General features: G+C 36.0%; 2 protein-coding genes across 2 annotated transcripts in view; one reads left to right on the top strand and one right to left on the bottom strand.

Moving 5' to 3' along the window:
• The first annotated feature begins 2,058 nt into the window (after positions 1 to 2,058).
• Positions 2,059 to 5,464, top strand: LOC117914617 (serine hydroxymethyltransferase 4). The gene is made up of 4 exons (XM_034830021.1): positions 2,059 to 2,815; positions 3,558 to 3,948; positions 4,044 to 4,145; positions 4,941 to 5,464. Exons 1-4 carry the CDS (start codon positions 2,138 to 2,140, stop codon positions 5,183 to 5,185), a joined length of 1,416 nt encoding a protein of 471 aa, XP_034685912.1. The 5' UTR covers positions 2,059 to 2,137; the 3' UTR covers positions 5,186 to 5,464.
• A 3,037-nt stretch (positions 5,465 to 8,501) lies between these two features.
• Positions 8,502 to 25,396, bottom strand: part of LOC117914286 (DNA repair protein RAD50) — a 97,110-nt gene continuing 80,215 nt past the window's right edge. The window contains exons 17-27 of the mRNA XM_034829548.1: positions 23,589 to 23,797; positions 23,154 to 23,355; positions 19,434 to 19,603; positions 19,033 to 19,357; positions 10,847 to 10,972; positions 10,711 to 10,763; positions 9,503 to 9,653; positions 9,360 to 9,422; positions 9,142 to 9,275; positions 8,927 to 9,055; positions 8,502 to 8,853 (exon numbers count right to left, since the gene is read on the bottom strand). Coding sequence (XP_034685439.1) covers positions 8,814 to 8,853; positions 8,927 to 9,055; positions 9,142 to 9,275; positions 9,360 to 9,422; positions 9,503 to 9,653; positions 10,711 to 10,763; positions 10,847 to 10,972; positions 19,033 to 19,357; positions 19,434 to 19,603; positions 23,154 to 23,355; positions 23,589 to 23,797 — 1,602 coding nt within the window. The 3' untranslated portion in view covers positions 8,502 to 8,813. The remainder of the gene's footprint in view (positions 8,854 to 8,926; positions 9,056 to 9,141; positions 9,276 to 9,359; positions 9,423 to 9,502; positions 9,654 to 10,710; positions 10,764 to 10,846; positions 10,973 to 19,032; positions 19,358 to 19,433; positions 19,604 to 23,153; positions 23,356 to 23,588; positions 23,798 to 25,396) is intronic.

The following is a 25,396-nucleotide window of genomic DNA, read 5'->3' as shown; positions in this document are numbered from 1 at the left end:
TAACATTGATAATTGAAGTCTCTTAGTCTCCAAAGCTTGTTTTACTTTAATTCAAAATTTTAGTTAAAATATTAAAAGAAATTCTCCTCATGCTCAATTATGTTTCACCTAGGTAAGAAATTAATATGCATATGATTCATGTAAAATTACTATAGATTGATATGTTTTTTTTTTTTTTTTTTTTTTTTTCTATTTCTCAAAGAAATATTCCTATAATTGTTAACATGACCACAATATACTTTTTCCTATATTTATAAAAACATATTATAATGGAATAATAGGTTATCTTACTTAATTACACCATTTTTAAATAAACTTCCCATGTCAACCTCCCTATTTGAATATAATCTCACTTTCTCCTTTTATATTTTTAACTCTTTCCACTCAAACAATATAAAAATTTATAATAAAGTAATATAAAATATTTGTATTTTTAATTCATATTTAGTTTACATTTCTTAGTTCAAAAAGATATTAGTTTTGGATTTATATGAAATAAAAAAAAACCTTGGAAATTTAAACACATAAATTAAGTAATAGATCAATACTGAAATAAACAAAATTAAAAGAAGATAAAATAAAATAAAAAAGCCGACCTAACTTGAAAGGACATGTGGAGACATGTTGTCTTAAAGCTAATATTACTATCATTAATATAATCTCAATAGTTGTCAGCAATGTTTTCTTTATGAGCACATTCATAGACTAAATTGTTCACATCTCGTTGTCAATAAAAGAAAAAAAAAAAAACAAAATTAAAGGAAACTTTAGCTTTTAGATAATGGACAAAAAAAATTTCTCAATCACGGCAAGAAGTAAGGAAATTTTTCTTTTTGATGATGAACATGGGAAAAGACTATTATAAATGTAAGAGATTTTGATTTATAAAATTAATTTGTATAAAATATAAAAATATAATTTAGATATGAATAAATGAGACCAAGATATGGACAAATAAGATTATTACCAAGGTAAAAGAAACTTTTGGTGTATATATATATATGGCATTGAAAGAGAAAAAAAATTTTGCATAAAGAAACTTGCATGTTGAGTTGAAAATGTGTATATATCACTTAATCGTGAAACCAACAAAGTGGCCTTGTCGGCAAAGGAAAATTGATAGTTGGAAACTCATTTATGGTCCGCGTAATTAAGTATGGGCTATGCATCAAAGTTAGAAGGCCCATGTTGTTGTATTAGGAATTTTGGACAAAACCAGGATGTTTCTTTAATACTCGGTGGGACCCCTTTCCGAACCTCCTTCAATCCAAAAAATCTTGTACTTTGGGCCAAACCAAGGGCGTACTGTAAAAAAGATGTGGGTTGGTTGAAGGAACCATGTAAAAAGCTTTCCTATCAAAATTATTATTTAAAGTCTTTAAATTTCAAATTTATGTAAAAGTTTTATTCTTTTTCTTTCCCACACTAGTTATTATCAATGTGAGTTAAAAAGGGTTTTTACCATAAGAAGCAAAAACACTTAAAGATATTTATTAGAATTTATTATGGTTTTTTAAAGTTCTTGATCAATATATATATTTGGTATATGAAATTAAATGATAAAGATAAATATAAAGATATTAAGATATTAAATTTTATTAAATAGAATATATATAATATTTAAATATGAAGATATATTTAAGATAAAAAGAAATTATAATATTTAATTTAATTATATATCTATTTTAAAATTATTATATTAATTAATTTATATTATTTTCATATTTATTATTAATAATTATTATAAAAATAAATATACATATAAATATTTGATATGATAAATATGTAGCTCGGTTTGTCCTCAACTTCTGTTGTTAAACCACTGGTTCGAGCTCCTACCATAAGATTTCGATATTGAAAAATCTAATAAGATTTTGATAGGTTCATATCAAACCGGATGATGTCCTCAACTCATACAATTCTTTCCATTAAGTGGGAAGACATTGAATAAATTAAAGAGGAGTCTCGCCCGGCTTCACCTGGCCTCCACCAACCCAAGGGCAGACGTGTACTTTCTCATAACCGAGGAGTTTCTTTAAAATCCCCTTAGATCCCGTGGCCAAGGGCACAGCCACAACCAACAATCTCCTTCATTTCTTCGTTCTTCTTCTTGTTGGTTATTCTGAGTGGAGAAGGAATGGATCCAGTATCAGAATGGGGAAACTCAAGCCTCCTCACAGTGGATCCAGAGATCCATGACCTGATCGAGAAGGAAAAGAGGAGGCAGTGCAGGGGGATAGAGCTGATTGCCTCCGAGAATTTCACATCCTTTGCCGTCATTGAAGCCCTGGGCAGCGCCCTCACCAACAAGTACTCCGAGGGCATGCCTGGCAACCGCTACTATGGTGGAAATGAGTTCATCGACGAGATCGAGAACCTCTGCAGGTCACGTGCCCTGCAGGCCTTCCACTGCGACCCCTCCAAGTGGGGCGTCAATGTTCAGCCCTACTCCGGCTCCCCCGCCAATTTCGCCGCCTACACCGCCATTCTCAACCCCCACGACCGCATCATGGGTTTGGACCTCCCTTCCGGTGGCCACCTCACCCACGGCTACTACACCTCCAGCGGAAAGAAGATCTCGGCCACTTCCATTTACTTTGAGAGTTTGCCTTATAAGGTCAGCTCCACCACTGGCTACATTGATTACGATCGCTTGGAGGAGAAGGCCTTGGATTTCAGGCCTAAGTTAATCATTTGCGGTGGCAGCGCCTACCCCAGGGACTGGGATTACGCCAGATTCCGCTCTATTGCCGATAAGTGTGGCGCTTTGTTGCTTTGTGACATGGCCCACATTAGTGGCCTTGTTGCTGCTCAGGTCCGTTCCTCTTGTTTCTTGTCATCCTTGTTTATATTCAATATTTCATTTTTATATATTCAATTGTTGGATCTGAAGTTCTTATAATTCAGCCTAATTTTTAAGTTTTTGGATCTATTATTAATTTCCATGATCTTTTTTTTTCTTTTTCTTTTGGTCCTTGTTTCTGACGCTACGACTGTTTGATGTTGCAATGGTTGTGGAGATTTGCATTGGGTTTTAAGCATTTGGTGTGATGTGGAGATCATTTATCTATTTTATTATCTTGTTGTGCATGTTTAATATATAGATCCTTTTGAACGAATCGATAGGTAGATCCTTTCTTTTTTTTCTTTTTTCCTTTTTTCTTTTTTTTTGTCTGATGAATTTGGTGGCTAGAGCAGTGTTCTGGTTCTGGTCATGTGGGCAATTGAGATCTGTAGGAAAGAGAAGAGGGAGTGGAATATACTTCTTTATGAGCCTGCTTTTTTTATTTTATTTTATAAATAATTATGGTAATTGTTTCATTTCCATTTATTGTAATTGAGGCTTTTTATTTTTTTGGTTTTCGAGTCTAAAAGGCATTTCTTGGTTTCAATTTCAAATTTGAAGCATGGGGAAATAAAAAGGAGCATTAATATTGGGTTTCTTTGTAGTATTATCATTGATATGCAAAAGTGCAGGACTGGATCAGAATATCACTGCGTCCATTTACTCAATCTTGATCTGGATAGTGTTAGTCTAATTTACTATTTGGGTGTAGGAAGCCGCAAACCCCTTTGAGTATTGTGACATAGTCACAACTACAACCCACAAGAGCCTGAGGGGCCCAAGGGCTGGTATGATCTTCTACCGTAAGGGTCCTAAACCACCCAAGAAGGGCCAGCCGGAAGATGCAGTTTATGATTTTGAGGACAAGATCAATTTTGCTGTTTTCCCCTCCCTCCAAGGTGGCCCCCACAATCACCAGATTGCTGCCCTAGCTGTTGCCTTGAAGCAGGCCATGGTTCCCGGGTTCAAGGCCTATGCTAAGCAAGTCAAGGCCAATGCAGTTGCCCTTGGAAACTACCTGATGAGCAAGGGATACAAGCTTGTTACTGGTGGGACTGAGAACCACCTTGTTCTATGGGATCTCCGCCCTCTCGGTTTGACTGGTAAAAGGATCGACCCTTGCTCAATTTCTGGAATTTAATGGCTCCAGGTATTAGTTTCCATTAATGCAATTTCCCTTTTTATGCCATTTTTGCAGGCAACAAAGTTGAGAAACTTTGTGATCTGTGCAACATTACAGTGAACAAGAATGCTGTGTTTGGTGACAGCAGTGCCTTGGCTCCTGGAGGTGTACGCATTGGTAATAACTATTTCTCTGCTATGTGGAATTGATTTTATCTGGATTTTAGCTCAATAGAAATTAACAAGTAGGAATCTCAATGAGCAATGGAATTGTTTATACTGGAAGTACTTCCTGGCAAGCTCTCACATGATCCAGATTTATAAGTAAGCATCTCTTGTAAAATATGAGCAACGCCAGATCCCTCTAGAGCCCAAACCTCCATTCGCCTACCCGTTGTCCCCTTTGCTCTATCCTGAAGTTACTTCCATACATATGACCAACAACGAGAAAAATAAATGCAATAGCTAAATAATGATGAGCAATATCAGTCAGCAAGTTTTGCTGCTGAATATTTCATCCACCAACTGGTTTAGTAGTTGTGTTGGTTTGTTCTGTTGTATTTTGTTTCTCCCTTTTGCCATTATAGGTTCCCCTGAAAAGGATTTGCTAAACCAATAAATTACCCTGTCTTTTAGTTTTCTACAAAAGGGTTGTTAACCACCTGGAACCTAACTTAAGACTGAAGGAAAAAGTCTTGAGGTTGCTTTGGACCCTGTCCCAAGTCCCCACCCACCAATCCACATCTCCTGAACTGGTTTTGGTTTAACACCATGATGCCTCACGTGGTTTAATCCATTGATAGTATGATATGCTTTATAAATTCAGGGTTATTTTGTCTTTTGGTTCTGTGAACTCCGAATTTTGTTCTATTTCCCAGAAGACAAATAGTTCCAACTTGCATTGTAAATTCATGTTTTAATAAATCGTATTCCTCAATTTGACATTATTGGATGATGGAAATTTCTCCACCAGGTGCTCCTGCCATGACTTCGAGGGGTTTGGTTGAGAAGGACTTTGAGCAGATAGCAGAGTTCCTGCATAGGGCTGTGACCATCACCTTAAAGATCCAAAAGGAGCATGGGAAACTTTTGAAGGATTTCAACAAGGGCCTTGTTAACAATAAGGATATCGAGGAGCTGAAGGTTGATGTTGAGAAGTTTTCAGCCTCATTTGAGATGCCTGGATTTTCAGTGTCTGAGATGAAGTACAAGGATTAGGTGGAAAAAGTGGTGATCGGCTCTATTGTTCTCTGAATTACTACTGCTACTACTACACTTGGCCTCCATTTCAAACGCAAAAATAACTTGTACGGTTTTCAGTAATATAGGTTATTGAATTTTGGTGTCTATTTTATTATTTGCTGGTTGCTTCTAATTTGATCCTTGATCCCAATGGGAAATTGTTTTAAAGCAAGTGCTCATTCATCTTACCAATAAACGATGAATTACAGTTTGGTCAATTTTTGTGAAATATCCAGTAAAATGAGGTTAATTGTATCTCTTCTTTTGGAGGGTCTAAGGCTGCACAGCTCCAGACATTCATGTTCTCCATGGCCAGGTTTTAATGGTCGTCTTCCTCTGAACTCTCTAAACCTTATTCACTCTTTATATATATATATATATATATATATATAACAGGATTGGCAAATTCAAAAAGAATTTCCTTATCAAAAAGTTTTGTTCTTATACCTTGGTTATCTACCCACAAGGGATAAATAGAGCTTAAGAAGGGTATTCTTAGGAGGGTTTTTTCCTCAAGATCCTTAACAAGGATAAAGGTTTGCTTAATACAGATGTCATGGTTACGGATATGAACATCTGTCAATTTATACTTAATGGCAAGTCTTTTGCCATTGGCTCCAACTAGAGACTGACTAGTCTCTTCGCATAAGGGAATAGGTACAAGACCTTCTTGAAGGCAATTTTCAGCTGCTCCTGAATCAATCAAAGCAATAATATCAAAGACAAATTTATCTTTGACTACTATAGTAAGAGAGACTTCCCACCTTTGGAAGATAACCCTACTCACAATATTCAAAAAAGTATCATTATCATTAACATGAGAAGATTCTGGTGGGATTTGTTAAGCTATTGTGAAAAAGAAATCCAGGATCTCATAGATAAAAGGTTGATAAGGAAGTCTAAGTCCCCTTGGAGTTGTTCTGCCTTTATGTTCAAAAACAAGCTAAACTTGAAAGAGAAACACCTAGACTAGTCATCAACTATAAGCCCCTCAATGATGTTTTAAGATGGATCAGGTATCCTATCCCAAATAAAAAACACCTCCTTCAAAGATTAGGGAAGTCCAAAGTTTTCTCTAAGTTTGACCATGAAATCAGGATTTTGGCAAATCCAAATTGCGGAAAAGGATAGGTACAAAACAGCCTATATATATCTATATATATATATATATATATAAATATGTTTATGAGGTGGCAGATATGGGCCCCGCTAGTAACATAATAAATATGCGAAAACCTTATTCCAATAAGATTTTAAGTTAAAGAAAATTATACTAAGCTTACATATTCAGAAAATCACGCCTCCCTCATCAAAGGATTTCTGTAACATGTATGACCCTCCATCACGGGATGTGTGGCGTTAGTTGGCTCACCAAAATTGCTCATATTGCCTAGCGTTAGTTGGCTCAACAAAATTGCTCATGTTATCTAAACATTTAAAATATTACTAAAAGTCTATTTGACATTGATTTAAATATATCATAAGTTGAAAATGAAAGAAGAAAAAGAGACTCTTAATTAAGATAAAATGTAAAAAATAAAAAATAAAATCACTTTTTCTTTTATTAAAACAAAATTATCTTTATACAAATGTGATAAGTTAGAAAACAAATACATCTAAAGATGCTAGTCTTAAAGCAACTTGCTTTTTAAGACTTTTTAAGTCAAAAAAACAAACAAGTCCTTAGTATGGACATATTTTCAAACAAAGTAGTAATCAATTTCATCATACTTTTCCTTAGAGTGAGGCACAAGGTTAGTAGCTAAAGTTGTTATGTCAAGAATGTCGCAAATAACCCTAGAGTTGTGAGCATACTTTCCCTTGGAGTGAGGCACAAGGTTAGTAGCTAAAGTTGTTATGTCAAGAATGTCACAAAATAACACTAGAGTTGTGAGTAAAAGAGGACATTAAGCTCCAAGACATCTGATTAAATCCACAAAGCTTATTACCAACATTGGTTAATGCATAATATTCAAATTTAGTGCTTCATTTGGAAACCACCTTCTACTTGCTTGGTAACGGAGAGACAAGATTACTATACCTATGAGAACACAATAGCCTCTAGTGTTGTGACGAACGTCTAAGAACTACTAGTCAAAATCCATGAAGATCACGTGATCAAGAAAATAAAAACTTCAAGAGAAATGCCTGGCTAAGAAGTTCCTCAAAACCTCAAAATTCTCTCTACAACTTGCCAAATGGACTATGATGTTATGGCATGTATGAATTGGCCAACCTTATGAACCGCATGGGTCAATTCAAGTCACTTGATAGTAATAGTACTATAAGGCACCGATAGTACTATGATAAGTTGAAGCATCCTATAGCAATTTTCCTTCATGGATAAACAACACATGACTAGAAGACATGGAAGTGGATGGAAGCTTAGCATAAGCCATTTAAACTTTTTCAAAAAGATAAGGAATTCATTTGGCTTGATTCAAATGTAAAAAGGAGCCACATGAAGTCACCTAAATGTCCAAAAAGTAGTAAACACGCCAACCTCTTTTAAGGAAAATTTTGAATTCATATTAGTAATAAGTTGTCATAAGGATTAAGTTACTACCAATAATAAGGATGTTATCCACATATATTACCATTATAATAAAGAAACATATATTTTTCTAGTTTGGAACTCTGAAAACTCTATTCCAACAAGGATCTGCTTAACTTGGTGAACCAAACTCTTAGGACTTGTTTGAAACCATACAAAGCTTTGTGTTGTGAGTGGCAAGTGGTGGTAATAAAGCCCACAATGTTGTTTCTGAGTAAAACATTTGTGTAACTACCAAATTTTCTAACAATTCAAGTACGTAAGATTTGGACCCATAATGTATATCTTGTACTCTAACACCCTCCCTTATATTTAGCCTTCATTTTTGAGCTTACACACAGACTTAATAAAGTGAGTAAATAAATATGTGATGGTGAGGTGTGAACACATAACCTCCTACAAAACAAGACTTTGATACCATGTTAGACTACCAATTTTCTTAAAAGCTTAAACTTGTAGGCTTTGGATCCATAATATATATCATGCACTCTAAAAACATCATACTTAACCTACATAGCTTAAATGCTATTAATATCTTTTACAACTTATTTATAAGTGGAAGACTCATTGTATGTGTGTTAAGTATAAGTGGAAGACTCATAATATATATCTGGCCTGGCTGCTGCCATATGATTCTTCCTCTTATCACTAGCACAAATCATGGGCAAAGTTTGTTATGTACACATCATGTCTAACTTGAAATTAATATATATATATCTTTATGGTAGAGCGATAATATTTCAGTCACCAATAATGCAAAACTTTTCATGCCAATAGATTCAAATAGCTGCACTCTCTTGAGGCAAATTATGCACATCATAGGGCATGGTCTGTACATCAAGGGCCATCCTATGGTTGGCCAAAGGCCTCAAAACTGCAAAGTTGCACAAAAACAAACCCCACAATCTCTTTAGAAAGAGAACAATATAATAATTAATTTCATGGGAGAGCATACATACAACAGACAGATTTTTGGAGCGCATCCACTGTCAACACACAGCTGCACCATATGAATGAAGGTCACTAATGCATGCATCCCATTGGAGGCCTTCAATCAAATATCTCCTGGGCTTCAATTATGCTATGCTGACTGAAAAAGAAAGCCAAATAAGTTAGGCAGTATAAGGGGAAAAAAATGGAAAGCAAGAGACAGTTAGGCTTACTGATCATCCTTTGCAACTCTATAGTATTTTTCTGCATGCTGACGTTGACCAATTAGCTGAGCAAATCTCTCATCGTGAGTAATAACTATTAGTTGAAAATTCTCCTGTCCTTTTCTATCCTCCATGATTCTGGTGAAGATGGGGAGAAAAAGAGATGGTTGAATGCAAAGTACCACGACAATGGGCTTTAAAATGGAGATAGGAAATGCTCATACCTCAATAAAGCGGCTGCAAGACTCTCAGCATTTGGGCCATCTAAGTTTGTGGTTGGTTCATCCAATGCTAGTATTCCACAATTAAGGCAAAAAGTCTCGGCCAATGCCAACCTTATGATTAGTGAAGCAAGGACCTGAAACCAATGTAGAAGTTCTCATTTGCCTTTAGAAAAGGAAAAGGGTTATTGGATAAATAATGCATTCAAACAATTCCAGACCTTCTGACCAGCACTACACCTTCCTCTCATTTCTAACTCTGCATCACCAGTCTGCATAAGAACCTGCACAAAAATATCCTATAAAACAAAAAGGAAAAACCAAAAAGGGAAATACTAAAAAAGAAAGAACTTTTCTTCCATACCTTGTAGCTGTAAGATCGAGTCCCAGCACCTTCGGAATCTGAATGAATTCTAATGTAGTCTATATCTTGTCCCCTGTATGTTTGCTGCCACAGCTCTCTTATAATTTTATTTATTTCCTCCATTTTCATTGTATGGAAACGCATGAGTGCTCTATAAGAAAATGATTCAGCAAGGAGATCACTTAGATGCATAGTAGGAGTGTACAGTTCAAATCTTTACTAAAGTGACACTAATCAGAGCAACTAGCTCCTTCTTAACCAGTGTGTGTGTCTGTTGGGGGTTAGGAGAGGAGGAACAACTAGCATAACTAAGTTTTCATTTTCTTTTTTCTTTTTACAATTTTTTCCCCAATTTTCAGTATATATTGAGGATAATAATAGTACACTTATTCAACAAACACTACAGCAGTGAAATGCAAAATACAATGGGCTTGAAAGTAATGGTTTTAAAACTGTTTTGAGTAAATGAACCACAAACAAAAGCAATCATAATGGGGACCTTCCCTCTGTTGTTGTGTACATGTCATCCAAGCATCTTTGTTATTCTTTTTATGCATAGTAGACCATTCATCAATTCATTTAAAACACTACTGGAGCTTCTATAAGAATAATGATTCATCCAATCTATTATTTTTCAACCACCAGAGAAAGCTCTGCAAAAAGTTCTTTTTTCTTCAGTACAGAATGCTTGAAAATAAAAAATATGTCCATAAACTGACTGTAGCTGTGATATGATATTATGATGGATGAGCAAATACAAGAAATAAATCAAACACTCCTAACAAGCAAAAGATGGCATTGATCGAAAATGGATGACAGGAAGTTTTTGGTATGGGCATGAGAGGTAGACCCATCATTGAAACAATGGGAGAGTCATTTGATTCAAAGTTAAAGGCATTGCAAAGATAAATGCTTTAAAATGAACAAGGGTAACAGCAGTGGGAGAAAGAAAACACAGCCTATGATTTACAGTACACCCTAGATAGAGCTTTTGTAGCCATCTGAAGTAGTTGGGATATTTCAGACCTCTTTGAGTCGACTTTTGCGCAAAAACATGCATTCCAACGAGTCACACATCAATTTATTTTGAGATATATTGCATTATATAGAAAATAAAGGATGAATTGAAGAAGAATTTCAGCCCTTTAAACTAGAACAAGATATATAGTTAACAAAACTAAATATCAAAATTTATATGCAGAGCTCACTTGTCAAGTGCATTGTAGTATCTGTCAAGGTCCTTGTTTGCCATCTCAGTTGTCTGTCACAAAATTTTAAGTAAATATTTCATAGGATGAAAAGAAAAGGCTAAACCATTCAAGAAATAAAAAAAAAATGCTGTACCTTCAGCTGAATTAACTGATCACAGTACCGTTTATCAATGTCCTTGTACTGTGTTTGTTTAAGATCAATCTTATGTTTTGAAATATTGCTCTGGTAAACAGATGTTGTTCCATGACACCTGTTTAGCTGCAAAATCAAACATGTATAATGTAATAATTCTTTGCATGAAAATGAAGTGGTGGGCTCCAAATGAAGAAAATCAGAAACACAAACAACCCCCCCCCCCCCCCCCCCGTTCCAAAATTTTACATATAATACACAAGCACAACAAAAGAATAAGGAATATTTGGTCCCAAAATTAAATGATGCTAATACAAATCACAATGTCAAAAAAAGACAATAAAATCCTCTGTCGAAGTTGACCAGGCCAGGCTGGAACTGTGTAAATAAGATGTAAATATTTAATTTAATTAGTTAGCCTTATCCCTGATTTATAGGGTTTGTTTTCTATCTTTTCTAGGGATCAGTATCCCAGTGATGTAGAGGTTTAGTTGACTGTTGTTAGCCTATATATTTTCCCTTGTACATTAGTAAATTAATCAATAACATTCCCATCTTTTCACATGGTATCAGAGCCAAATTTGGCTCCTTGGGATATTTTCTTTTCAGCCTTCATCGCTGAATATATTTTTCTCCATGTGTTTGCTGTCCCATACATTGAAACTGCTGCGGTACCCAATCTTCCTGTGTTTTTTCTATCCAAATCAGAGTTCCTTGAAGCCGTATATTATCTATTTATTTTGGCCTTCATTGCCAATTGCAAAGTTTTTCTTTCAGCCCAAAAATTCTCCTGTTTGCCTTATTTTCTTTGGCCTTCATTACGCAGAATTTTTTCTCTTTTCACTCACAACATCATCATGTCTGATGCAATTGAGGTGTCCAATATGTCAAAGATTCAAGTGACAGAGACACCAAGCATAGTTTCAGCCAGAGATTTGCAGAATATTCAACCAAGTTATCGGTTGAATGGAAAAAACTACTTGAAGTGGTCTCAATTTGTTTGAACCTTTCTAAAAGGGAAGGGCAAATTGAGTCATCTCCTTGGCAAGGATCCGAAACTTGGGGATCTGAAGTTCGATACCTGGGATGAAGCTGATTCTATGGTAATGTCATGACTATGGAATCTGATGATGCCTGAAGTAAGTGATACCCGCATGTTCTTGGAGACAATGAAGGATATTTGGGACGTGTAGAAAAACATATTCAAAGGTTCATGATGATGCCCAAATCTACGATATCAAGTCCAGAATCTCAACTACTAAACAGGGTAATTGCTCTATTACTGAATAGTCCAATATCTTGCAAAACTTGTGGCAAGAATTGGATCATTATCAATGTATAGAGATTAAATGTAGTGACGATGCTACCATTCTTAAGAAATTTATGGAGAAAGACAGAATTTATACTTTTCTTGCCGGACTAAATGCTGAATTTGACATTGTTTCCAAGTTCTTGGAAAAGAAGACCTTCCATCATTGAATGAAACTATTGGAATAATCCAAGGAGAGGAAAGTAGGAGGAGGGTCATGTTAGAACCTCAACCAGTGGACAGTTCTGCAATGGTGCTAAGAGGCGCTAATGCAAGGAGTGGTAGAGCAGATCACCAGCTGAGCACCTATTGTAGTGGAGTGACAAATGAAAGTAGCTGGTCAGAGGTCAAAGACTGGACACAAAGATCCAGTGGTGTGTACTTATTGCAAAAAACCACGACATACTAGGGGAAAATATTGGAAACTTCATGGTAGGTCCTCAAACTTTCAAAATGCCCAAACAAACAGCAAAAACTGGACAACAAAGAATGGACCAGCAAAGGGACAAGGACAATCACATGTAACCAAAATGAAACCAAGAGAAGAAACAAACTCTTTTCAGGACTACACTGAGCTTGATAGAGTAGAGATTGAAAAGCTGAAAATTTTTCTGGGAACTCTAGAGAAACCTACATGTTCAAGTACTTGTTCCTTCGTTTTTTCAGGTAATATATCTCAATCATTTACTCTAGTGTCTCGAATATATCCACAACAGGATCTTGGATAATTGATTCCGGAGCCACAGATCATATGACTAAGTCTTCCCATGATTTTCCCTCTTACAGTCCTTGCCCTAGTAATAAAAACATATCTACAACAGATGGTATTTTGAGTACAGTAGCTGGTCAGGAAGATGTTATCAATTCGAAATTTGTTTTAAAGAATGTTTTGCATGTGCCTAAATTGTCCATGAATCTTGTCTTAATTCATAAACTAATAAAGGATTTGAATTGTACTATGACCTTTTCTTCTACACATTGTGAATTTCAGGACCAGGGCATGGGGAACATGATAGGACTTGCTAGAGGGAGGAATGGACTCTACTACCTTGAATTCGATGGGCAAAGAAGCAGTAGGAATAATTTTTCTTTTTCATTCTTTTATGAGTCATCTCTTTCAAATAAAAACAAAATTTGGTTGTATCATCTTCGTCTTGGTCATGCATCATTCAATGTTCTTAAAATTTTATTTCCAGATTGTTTTATAAGGGATTGATACGGGAATATTTCATTGTGATGTTTGTGAGCTTGCAAAACACAAACGCACTTCATTTCTAATAAGTAATAAAAGAATGTCATCCCCTTTCTCTCTTATCCATACTAATGTTTGGGGACCTTCTACTGTTCCAAATGTTTTTGGGGCTCATTGGTTTGTTTTGTTTATTGATGACTGTACTCGTGTATCATGGTTTTTTTTTGTTAAAACAAAAATATAATGTTGGCTCTACCTTCCAAAGACTTTTTCACATGATTAAAAATCAATTTGGGGTAGAACTTAACGAGGGTTCAATCAAATAATGCTAGGGACTATTTTAATCAAACTTTGTCACCATTTTTATAAGCAAAAGGAGTAATTCATAAGTCTTCATGTGTTAACACACCACAACAAAATGGGGTGGTAGAAAAGAAGAATGGTCATCTTCTAGCAATTACTCGTGCCCTTCTCTTTCAAAAAAATGTTCCAAAAAATTATTGGGGAGAAGTTTTAACTACTGCTCATTTGATAAACACATTACCTTCTCAAGTCCTTGATCACAAAACTCCTACACAAGTCCTAGAATCAGAACCAAACCTTAGTGCTGATGATAGAACTAAAGGTATTGAGATAATTTCTAACTCTGAAGCTTATGAAAGTGATGTCTTTGATCCCAAGCCAAGAGATGATTATGATCTTCCTATTGCTATTAGAAAGGGTGTGAGAAAGTGTACTCAACGTCCTTTATACTCATTATCTCACTTAGTGTCTTATGAGAAGTTATCCGACAGTCATAAAAACTTTCTTATTCATCTAAACACTATAACCATCTCAAAAACAGCTCCTGAATCATGGGTTAGAAAGAGTGGAAAGAAGCTATGAGAGTTGAGATGAAGGCCCTTGAAAACAATAAAACATGGGAATTGGTTGAGCTACCAAAGGAAAAAAAACCAGTGGGATGTAAATGAGTCTTTACTATTAAGTATAAGGCAGATGGGTCGATTGAAAGGTTTAAGGCTAGGTTGGTGGCTAAAGGATACTCAAATCTATGGAATAGATTATCTTGAAACCTTTTCATTAGTAGCCAAGATGAAAACTATGAGGATTTTGTTCTCTAACTATCAGCCATGGGTGGAGTATGCAACAATATGATGTGAAGAACACCTTCTTACATGGTGATCTTGATGAAGAAATCTACATTGAAGTTCCTCCAGGTTCTGAGTCAGAAAGTAACAAGGTGTGTAAATTGAAAAAGGGACTTTATGAGTTGAAACAATCCCTTATAGTTTGGTTTGGATTATTTGCCAAAGCTATGAAAGCTCTTAAATATAAGCAAGGTCAAGGTGATCACACATTGTTTGTTAAACATTCAGCTTCAAGGGGAGTTACTACCTTGTTAGTTTATGGAGATGATGTAGTTGTAACAGGAGATGATTTGGAAGGTAGAGAAGCTTTGAGAAAATGTCTAGTTCAAGAATTTGAAATAAAGGAACTCAACAGGTTGAAATACTTTCTTGGCATTGAAGTTGCTCACTCCCGACATGGGATTTTTAAATCTCAACAAAAGTATGTGTTGGATTTGCTAAGTGAAACAAGGAAACTTGGGTGTAAAACCAGTGAAAACTCCTATTGAGCAAAATCACAAGCTTTGTGAAGCTGCTGAAGACACAGTGGTGGATAGAGAGTCCTATCAATGGGTAGTTGGTAGATTGATTTATCTCTCACATACAAGACCACACATAGCCTATGCAGTAGGAGTGGTGAGTCAGTATCTCAAGGGAACTTTGGGAAAAGGAATATTATTCAAGAAAGGAGAAAAGCTGACTCTAGAAGCCCACACAGATCTACACTATGCAAGATCTATTGATAATAGAAGATCAACACAGGGCTATTATACTTTTCTTGGTGGAAACCTTGTAACTTGGAGAAGCAAAAAATAGAATGTAGTTGCAAGTTCAAGAACAGAAGCCAAATTCAGGGCAATGGCATTAGGAGTTTGTGAACTTCTGTGGCTAAAAATCATCTTAGAAGATCTAAAGGCTGTGTGGGAAGGACCTATGAAACTTTATTGTGATAACAAGTTAACAATCAACACTGCACACAATCCCATGCAACATAATCAAATCAAACACATCAAAGTTGATAGACATTTCATAAAAGAGAAGTTGGATAGTGGATTGATCTACATGTCATTTGTATCTACTAGCAATCAAGTTGTCGATGTGCTAACCAAAGGATTAATTTTTTGAACTATTGTTGGCAAGTTGGGAATGGTTGATATCCACTCGTTGACTTAAGGGGGAGTATCGAAATTGACTAAGCCAGGCTAGAATCATTTAAATAAGATGATTGAGATTAGTTAGGAAAGTTGTAAATATTTGATTTAATTAATTAGCCTTATCCTTGATTTATAAGGATTGTTTAGTTAGTCTTATCCTTAATTTATAAGAATTGTTTTCTATCTTTCTAGGGATCAGTATCCCAGTTTTGTAGGGATTTAGTTGACTGTTGTTAGCCTATATATTTTCCCTTGTACGTTGGTAAATTATTCAATAACATTCCCATCTTTTCACATTCTCCTCTTTGACAAGGACCAAAAATCACAAAAAGCTTTTATATTATTAATGACTAGGCATGTCATGTTTAAATTGCTACAACCTCTATCAATGATCATGGTACATAACCTCCCTTAGCAAGAGACACGCATATGGAAAATGCTAGTACGTTGTTGATCTTCTTTTGTTTTCACCTTTAGGAAAGCTAAAGAACATCACACTATATGGCCTTCTATGTGTATATAGGTGGTTGTTCAGTTCTATAAAGTCAATTCTCAATATTATGCCACCATAGACGTGCTACTATTTTCAACTTTGTCTTCAAAAAATGAGCTTTCTATTTCTGGGCATAATGTACCAATCAAAGTAATCTTCCATTAACATAATCTAATCAAGAAAAGCTATTAAATTTAATTTTCCATACAATTCAACAACTTCAAGGCATACTCGTCACATCATCATCTTGCTCAAAGATTTTAAAATTCTCTACACCAACACTTGGATGAATGTTTTTTATTTTGCCATTTCTTAGGTTTCCCCTGATAAAATTGCCTTATTCTTCACGTGGTCTACTAGGTGATTGTTTGAATTGATGGCATGCAATTTTATCTTAGTTTGGTTGTTTCTTCTTTTCTAATAAATTCATAAACTCATTAATTTGCTATTTAGTTGTATTATAACATCTTGATGGGATTGTTGTGTTGTGGAAATTTCTTCTAAGCGTATTGTAGCAGCATCTTGATTATTAGAAGTATGTTTTGAACTCATGTGTGCATAAGTTGATCTACTCCTTAATTGCATATGCCTTCAAGCCAAGCACCTTAGGCTCTAATATTAAAAGTTGATGTAGGATAATCCTAAGAGGGCTACCTACAATCATAGAATGTGGGCTAAGGATTCAACAATTGAGGAAATAAGAAGAAAAATGAAATAGAATTCTAGCAACAAGAAGAATGAAAAAAGATAAAAGATGATGGTGAAAAAGGGATAAGAAACCTTAGAGTCTCACTAAGGCTTTCTAGGAATCTTACCTAGGATAAGGAAAAAAAATCAATGGAGTCTCACCATTGAAGAATGCAACACATGTAAAAGGAACTAATATTATTTAATCACATTCCCTTGGTTTACATCCATTAGCCTTATTTATAGGCTTCTCTAAGAAATCCAAATTCCACTAGGATATTACTAACCTATTATGACTTAATTCTAATTCTCCTATTATGATTCTAACAATTAGCTATCCTTAATTTAATTTCAACAAACACTAATCCTATTTTAATTCCAAATTTCTTTACTTCCCTTTCTTGAATATACTTTAAGAGACTTTCCCCCCTCAACTTGACATGGAATCTCTAACATCAAAGAGATTACCTAATTTAGCTTCATCCAACCACTTCTCTTATCACCCTTAGTATCACCAGGAATGTGGTTTTTTTTGTTTTGCTACAATTTAGACAGCTTAATAAACTATCCTTCTAGATTGATTCTTACCTCCATGAGATTGACCTGGTTTTACCTCTATATTTCTTATTCAAACCTAAGTACTTCTCCAACTAAAGAGTCTTCCTTCAAGGGCTCAAGCAACCAACCTACTTCATCCTTCTCAAACCCAATGAAAAGTACCTCTTCAGTTTCGCTTAGTAATGGATATCCAAGTGCCTCTAACCTCAGTTCATATTAGATGATAGCGGAACCCTAGATCAGCAAACTAGGAAGCCAATTATCTAGCCAAGAAAGAAGCTTTTTTTCTTGTTATCTTTTTTGCCTCATCTCCTTCCCTCCTCCAACCCTCTCCTCTCTTCTCTCTCCATCAATTAAAGTTTTGCTTTAAACAAGCCCTCATTACTATAGTAGTGGTTTTCTAAATATCGATTTTTATTTTATAAGAATATACTAGGATCCCACTAAGTTTGAAAACATTAGAAGTTCTAAGAAATAGTTCATGGGATTGATCAATAAACACCACCAATGGATCTTTCTCTCTTTCTCAATGTAATATTCATCAAAAGTATTGACATATTATCCAATCAAGATCATTTCTAACAATATGATCTCCTAAATACCAATCTTCAGTATGCTCCTCAAACAGAATCTCTACTGAAAAGAGGCAAGTTCATCTTGATATTTAGCTTAAATATTGTAAGCTTTCCAACTTTGTCTTTTTTAAAGATTCCTTTCCTAGTAGCTTTGAGGTGTGAAATCTTCAAAGAGAGGTGGATACAAGTGAATATCAAAAATATCATCTAGGCAATTGAAATGTAGCAAGCTAGTCAACACAAACTGGTGGTTTGAGTTGTATAAGTTACAATCAGTCAAGCTCAGCTCTTGTGTTAATAGCTTTCCTGAAGGGGATGGGCCTAGTTTGGAATGATTCTGTATACAGTGAAGTTCCATTCATCATGCGCAAGCAAAGGACAAGAAAACCTCCCTTAATAAATTATTGAATTGTGAGGCATATGAAAAGTCAAAATATCCTCTCAAGCTTGGTAATTATATTTTACATGCATGAACATAAACATCGTTCAATTGAATTATATGATGTTTTCAATATTAACCAAGCTCAGGTAGGGCTAGGTTACACTTACACAAGCCCTTAACCGGAGTGCAGCTAACATTAGCTCAGGTTGGGAACTTGGGATTTTTCCACTAAATTACAAATCACATGGCTTAAAATTTGATCCAAGTTTACCCATTGATATCACTAAGCTTTGGTGGAATCAAGTTCAACCAACCCAAGTTGGAAACCTACAAAAGTGTTACCATTTCAACAAAGCAGGGGTATTTTCCTGAATAAAACATGCTTAAATAACCTTTTTCTCATAAGAAACAAAACTTCATTAGCAGAGAGAACGTTTTGCAGCTATAATGGATTTATTAAGTAGTACAATGCATGTTTTTGTTTTCAGGTTAAAATATGCCATGACCACATAATGAAACATGAGTATAACGAGCCAAAACTCATAAAAATAAAATCCACCATAAACCCCAAATATACTGACTTAATTCTATGCCAAAGTCTCAGGATTTAATTCACTTCCATTGTAGGAAAGATATCAATTAACATATCATTAATAAACAATCTAAGATGAGAAGCCAAGCACGCAAAGGTGTCTCTATGCATACAAACCTCTGAAAGAAGTCTCTCTCTTTCTTGCGATAGCTTTCCAAGATCAGCTTCAACAGCAGAAACCCCACCAATCTTCAATATCCTGTCTTCCAGCAATTCAATCTCAATGGTAAGTTTATCTACTTCAGCCTTTGTCTTCCTATAATTCAAATTGTCCTCAATATTTCGCTTTAATTGGTCTTGATTCCGCATCAAATCTTTGCTTTTATTTAGTTCAGTTAAAATTTCCTGCTTCCTGGCATCACAACTTTGAAGTTGAGACTCTGATAAAGATTTCTTTTCTTTAAGTTCCTTCAACCTCTCCCCTTTCTTTGAATCATAATACCTGGCAGAACAAGACTAATGGTCAAGATAATGGCATGAAAACTTATATATCAGCCATCAGGTACACAAAAACATACTCTTTAATCTTAGAAGTAACTTTAAGGAGTGCCTCAACTTCCTGTTGATAATTTCTCTTTTGTTCAGCCTGTTGCTCATATTCAAAATCAAGCTTTGCTTTCAAATCATTGTAGTCACTTAGTAATTTCTCTTTCTCCTTCGATAAAGGTCCAAGAGCCTCTGCCAAATGCTGAAAGTTCCAAGCACATCAATACTAAGAAGTTATTTTAAGTGGAAACAGCATAAGAAAAAAGTTAAAGCAAAGTAAAGCTACATGTTCTTGGTTATTTAAGGTATTGTTCCTAGGAGCAGAGTACAAAAAAATAAGGTGTATTAGGAAAAAGTCTTTCTTGAATAAGTGCAGACAGTACCACCTACTTGATAGAACTTACCAAAATAGAAATGAAAGAGAAAATAAACGGACAAACCAAGTATTTGCAAGGTTTATAAACTTCTAAATGACATTTAATTACTTCGGAGCCTTGTGACTCAGTGCAATATTTTTTTTTTTTGATAGATAAACATAGAAAAAATTTCATTAAAAGAGGGAAGCAAGAAGGCAACCCGAAGCATACAGGGAGTATACACGAGAAGCCCTAAAAACAAAAAGCACAAAGAAGCTTACACCCACCAACCCTCAATTAGAGCCCAACCAATCTACAAAGCTAAATAAGGAACGGGGCTCTCCATCTAACCAAGACTTCGTCCAAGAGAAAAGATTACAAACGAAAGAGGCTTTCAATCTTTGGATCGACAAAGCCTCATTATCAAACACTATCCTATTTCTTACTTTCCACATCGTCCAAAATAAACAAAGGGGAGCTGCCCGCCAGATTTTCCCACGCTTCTTGTCTACAAAGGAGGCGGACCAGCCAAGGAGAGTGTCTTTAACCGTGAGCTGAAGGACCCAATTAACTCTAAACAACGTAAACACAAGATTCCACAGCACCCTCGCCTTGGGACAATGGATAAGGATGTGGTTAATTGTCTCCTCGTCATTACAACATAAGAAGCATCTGTTTGCTAGAGACCAGCCCCGCCTTTTGAGATGATCTTGGGTTAGAACCTTCCCCCAAGAAGCTTCCCAAGCAAAAAAACCCACCTTAGTAGGCACGCAAGGGCTCCAAACGATCCGCCACGGAAACAGGACTGCACCACCAGAATCAAGAGTATTGTACAGGGATTTTACAGAGAATATCCCATTCTTAGAAGCATTCCACACCACACTATCCTCCATCCCAATGTTGAGTCTCTTACCTTGAAGGACCGAAAGGAGGCTCGCCACCGCCTCCAGCTCCCAGTCATTAAAAGATCTAGAAAAACGAGGAGACCATCCCCCCACATCCCCCATAGAATCCCAACAATCCTCTACCCACACATCTTGGGAAACCGCAAATGCAAACAAAGAAGGGAATGCCTCACAAAGGGGAATGTTACCACACCAAATGTCCTTCCAAAATTTCACCCTTCTACCATCCCCTACGGTGAAGGAAACGTTTTTAAACAACAGCCCGCCTTCCTTTCTGATTTCCTTCCACAACCCCACCCCAAAGCCTTCCCTAACCTCACAAGAGATCCATCCTCCTTCTTCTTCCCCATACTTCGTGCTGATAATAAGTTTCCAAAAAGACTCCCTTTCAGCCGCAAAGCGCCAGCTCCATTTACACAGCAGGGCCCTATTGAGGGTAGAAAAATTTCTGATCCCCAAGCCACCCTTCATTTTATGAGAGCGAACCACATCCCATTTTACAAGGTGAGGCCTCTTTTCCAACGCACCCCCACCCCATAGGAAGTCCCTTTGGATTTTCTCAAGCCTCAATCTTACAACCCTTGGGATACGCATCAAGGACATAAGATAAATCGGCATGCTAGCCAAAGTACTCCGAATGAGCGTGATTCTCCCCCCCTTATAAATGAACTGCCTCTTCCACAAAGCAAGTCTCTTCCTCATCCTTTCTTCCACACCATCCCACACAACCACCGATTTGTGAGGAGCACCAAGAGGCAGCCCCAAGTAGGTGGAAGGAAGAGAACCCACTTTGCAGCCCAATTCAGAAGCCAAGGCCTCAGCACTCTCAACTCTTCCCACCGGCAGAATTTCGCTCTTCTCCAAGTTGATGTTCAGACCAGAAATGGCTTCAAACCACATTAAAAGCCAACTTAGGACAGCCATTTGGTCTTGGGAATCCTTGCAAAAGACCAGCGTATCATCCGCGAATAACAGATGAGATACTTGAATCCCATTTCCACCCCTGCCCCTTAAACTGCAACCGGAAAGAAAGCCCCCCCTAACCGCTTTGTTGATGAGGCAGCTTAAGGCCTCCATTCCTAAGACAAATAAATAGGGGGAAATAGGGTCCCCTTGCCTTAACCCTCGAGTACTCTGGAAGAAACCTGCTAGCGAGCCGTTGATCAGAACAGAGAAGGATGCAGTGGAGATGCACCACCTGATCCAGCCGGCCCACTTCACCCCAAAACCCATCTTTTGCATCACTGAACAAGATTATAATATCAAACCTCACAATCTTCCAACATTATATTATCATCCAGAGAAAACTTTCTGAACCTATGCAAGTGAACAAGATGTGTAGCCACAAGAATCATTTTACAGAACTCTTCAACAACTTAAACATTTTTGCACAAAGAAAGCACAACTACGAGCACTTGTCAAGTTTGCAGGAGCAACCCTGTGAACTTAATCACACAACATAAAATATTGATAGGCTGGCCATACTCAATGTTACCAGGACACCTGAACCTTAAACAATAAGTTTTCTACAGTGAAAAGGCCAACATGGATACCAATACTTAAAAAACAGTTGGTGCACGGTTTCTAGTAAGCTGAGATGCTTCAAGCCAATTTGACTTCTTGACAAGTTGGTTAAAACCACACATCCACACAGATAATAGCACTTCAAATTTTTTTGTAAACAGGTTTCCGGAATTGAAACCCTTTTTTTCACAATGTTTTCTCCAATATAGTTCCTTGGCTTTCAACAAATAAGGAATTTTCTTTGAGTGGTGGTTTTCTCCCCTACATGTCCATATTTGTAATTAAAAGTAGAAAAACATAAACATATATATATTTTCTGATCCACTAAATCCCTAACAAAGAGGATACTCTTGATAGATCCTTTTACTAATTATCTACAGTGCAGCATGAGAGTGCAAGAGAGAGAGAGAGAGAGAGAGAGAGATACTCTTATATGTTTCTCACATGGCAGGGATTCCTTGCGTGTTGGCATTATGTCTTCCAGATGAGAAAGATTCAACATCTGGTTGGGAAGTGGGGTATTGGGGCCACTTGGACATCAAGAGAGTTTGACCGATAATTGAACTCTTTGGCTGAGTAGAGAGCTTGGAAAACAGGTTTTTCTAGGAGATTTCATGCCACCATGAATTTTATCTTCTATCAATTTTTTGTACTCATTTTTTATTGTAGTAGGTGTAGTATGAGAGTTGTTGGGTGTTTCCTGTTTCATGGTAGCTTTTCTTTTTTTCTTCTGCTTTGACAAATCTTTCACACTTTATATAATTCCTGCCTTCTCATTTTTTATTCTTTTTAAAAAAATTGAACTAGGGAGCAAAATTACCCGTCAGGACCACCAAGTTTGCAATAAACATATCTAATTGACATCATATTATTGCTTTCACAATTACCATCGGCATGCAAAGTAAACCATTAGATAAAAACAAATTAGACAAGTAAGAACATTGGCTATCTTGAATGAACAGACAACCTTCTCATCAAGGTCTACTTGACTTTTTTCCTCAACCAAACGATCAAGCTCTTCTTCAGCCTTTTTAACATCCCGCAATGTATTAGCTGCTTTCACCTTCTCTTCCCTTGTAGTGTGCCACCGTATTTGAATATTTGATAGATCATTTTCCATGTACCTTTGCTCATCCCTTAACTTCTCCAGATCATTATGCAAATTATCCCTGGTTGCCAAGCAGATGACAGAATGATAAAAACAAAATAAAAAACTAAAGAGAAGATAGAAAGGAAAAAAGTATTGCTAATAACTATTGAAAAATTGAAAAAAAAAAAAATTATTGTGAAAATAAATAAAACAGAAACCCCTCTTTAGAAAAAAAAAAAAGCCCAAGTCACAGCTTGCAAAATGCACATTATCTAAGAATATAAATCAGTGGTTAAGTAGGAGATTCTGTACTTTGTGTTCTGCAAAGTATTCAGCTCCAACTGAATTTCTTCCATAGATCTGACACCTTGCCCTCGAAAATCAAGTTTATACTCTAAGTCATCAACTTGCTTTTGCCAAGTTTGAATTTCCTGGAAGAGCCTGTCAGCAGTTTCCACAGGTTGCATCAAGGCCTCAACTGAGTCTTTATCAGTCTTCACTTGAGCTAAAACACCCAACACCTACATGAAAAATAATTCTTTCAGGTATCAAAACTAAAAGAAAATAATGAACGATTAAAACTAAATCAAACAAAAGCACAAAAAACCTAAGTCCTTTAAGAAATCCTGAGCCTCATTCCAAGAATGACCACCACAAAACTTCCAAGGCATGAGAAGTAGCAAAGCGAAGGAGAAAAAGAAAGAAGAGAATGAGAACAATACACTTCTAGTCTTTTGAATGTGAAATGTTGAGCTTCAACATAGTATAAGACAATAATTCTACAGTGACTTGGACACCCCATAACACTAGCACTAGAAAAATATTAGCTCACAAGCTGAATCACTACTATTTAGGGTTAGCTAGATTTTTTTTTTCCATTTTATTCAATTTAGAGCAACTTCTCATATCCGATCATAGCCTTGATCTTTTATAGACCATCCTCTTGTCCTTATAGCACCTTCAACTTGAACTTTTTCCACTACTTAAAGTTAAAATCATTGGTCTTTGATGCACATGATCTACTTAGTTGACATCCTCCATCTTGTCCTCAATTATTCAATTTCTAAGTTCTCGTAAATACATTGATTCCTTATCCTTCACTTTTTGGTAGTTTTCTATACTAGTTATGCATATGTGGTTGCTTGAACCATAATGCTTTTACCTTGAAGTATTATTGATCTTGTAGCTATGCCACAAACCTTCAAGTTTGATAGGTGCTAGTCAGTCCTTAGAACCTATTACTTGGGCATCTTCTTGTCAAATTACAATAATTTACTCAAATCTGATTTAATGCCCTATTATATCAGTCTTATTTGTTGTACAACCATTTTGCGAAGGATCAATATATAACTGATATAAAAAGACAGGAACTCAGGCTTGCTCAAGATGTAGGTGTACTATGACAGATAATTTTTTGACTCTCAAATTATTATCACACCATTCACAGTTTTATTGGATCTATTCATCAAGTCAATTAATCTAGTTGACATTCCCTAAAAACACCAGATTCTCTCTAGGGATGCCATTATATTCCTTTTCTAACTCAAGTTAAAAAATAACATACACAAATTTCTCAAATTCACAAGATTCCTAAACTTGAGCTCTGACATCTGCTTTCATTTGAACTCTTTTTTTTAGCAGTCTCTGTTCCAGTTTTCATTACACAGAACAAGTGAAAAATTTCAAAACAGACGAACTAATTGTGTTTACCACGAATGATAACCCCACACAAGTATTCCAATAATCTAGAAAGATGCTATGTCATTATTAAACTAAATAATAGTTAAATAAACTTAACAAAGCCCTTGACCAAGACTACATTTTTCGTGTTTAAGAACCACTTTCTTTTTACACAACAAATCCAAACTCAAAGAACCATAAGAGAGTTGCTTTAGAAAAGAATCAATTAGAAAACTTTTACCTATATGATATGATATAGGACAACCTAACATAGTTGTCTCCAATCACATAAAGTGGGCTAGGGCCTCACCCCTTCAGGATTTGAAGAGAGGAACAATGAATTATCATACAGTGGAGACAAGAAAGTAAAACTAAGAAAAAGAAGACAAGACAAAGAAGAAAAGATAAGAAAACCTTAAAGTCATTGAGGACTTCTAGGA

This window comes from Vitis riparia, chromosome 5 (assembly GCF_004353265.1).
Source record: "Vitis riparia cultivar Riparia Gloire de Montpellier isolate 1030 chromosome 5, EGFV_Vit.rip_1.0, whole genome shotgun sequence".
In the NCBI taxonomy this organism is placed as follows: Eukaryota; Viridiplantae; Streptophyta; class Magnoliopsida; order Vitales; family Vitaceae; genus Vitis; species Vitis riparia.
This window is presented reverse-complemented; position numbering and strand designations above follow the sequence as displayed.

Bases quoted from the DNA above. Each gene is read 5' to 3' on its own strand.
- LOC117914617 (XM_034830021.1), top strand. From the start codon at position 2,138: ATGGATCCAGTATCAGAATGGGGAAACTCAAGCCTCCTCACAGTGGAT. The intron at 3,949-4,043 runs GTAAAAGGATCG...CCATTTTTGCAG, and splicing joins CCGCCCTCTCGGTTTGACTG to GCAACAAAGTTGAGAAACTT. The intron at 4,146-4,940 runs GTAATAACTATT...TTTCTCCACCAG, and splicing joins TCCTGGAGGTGTACGCATTG to GTGCTCCTGCCATGACTTCG.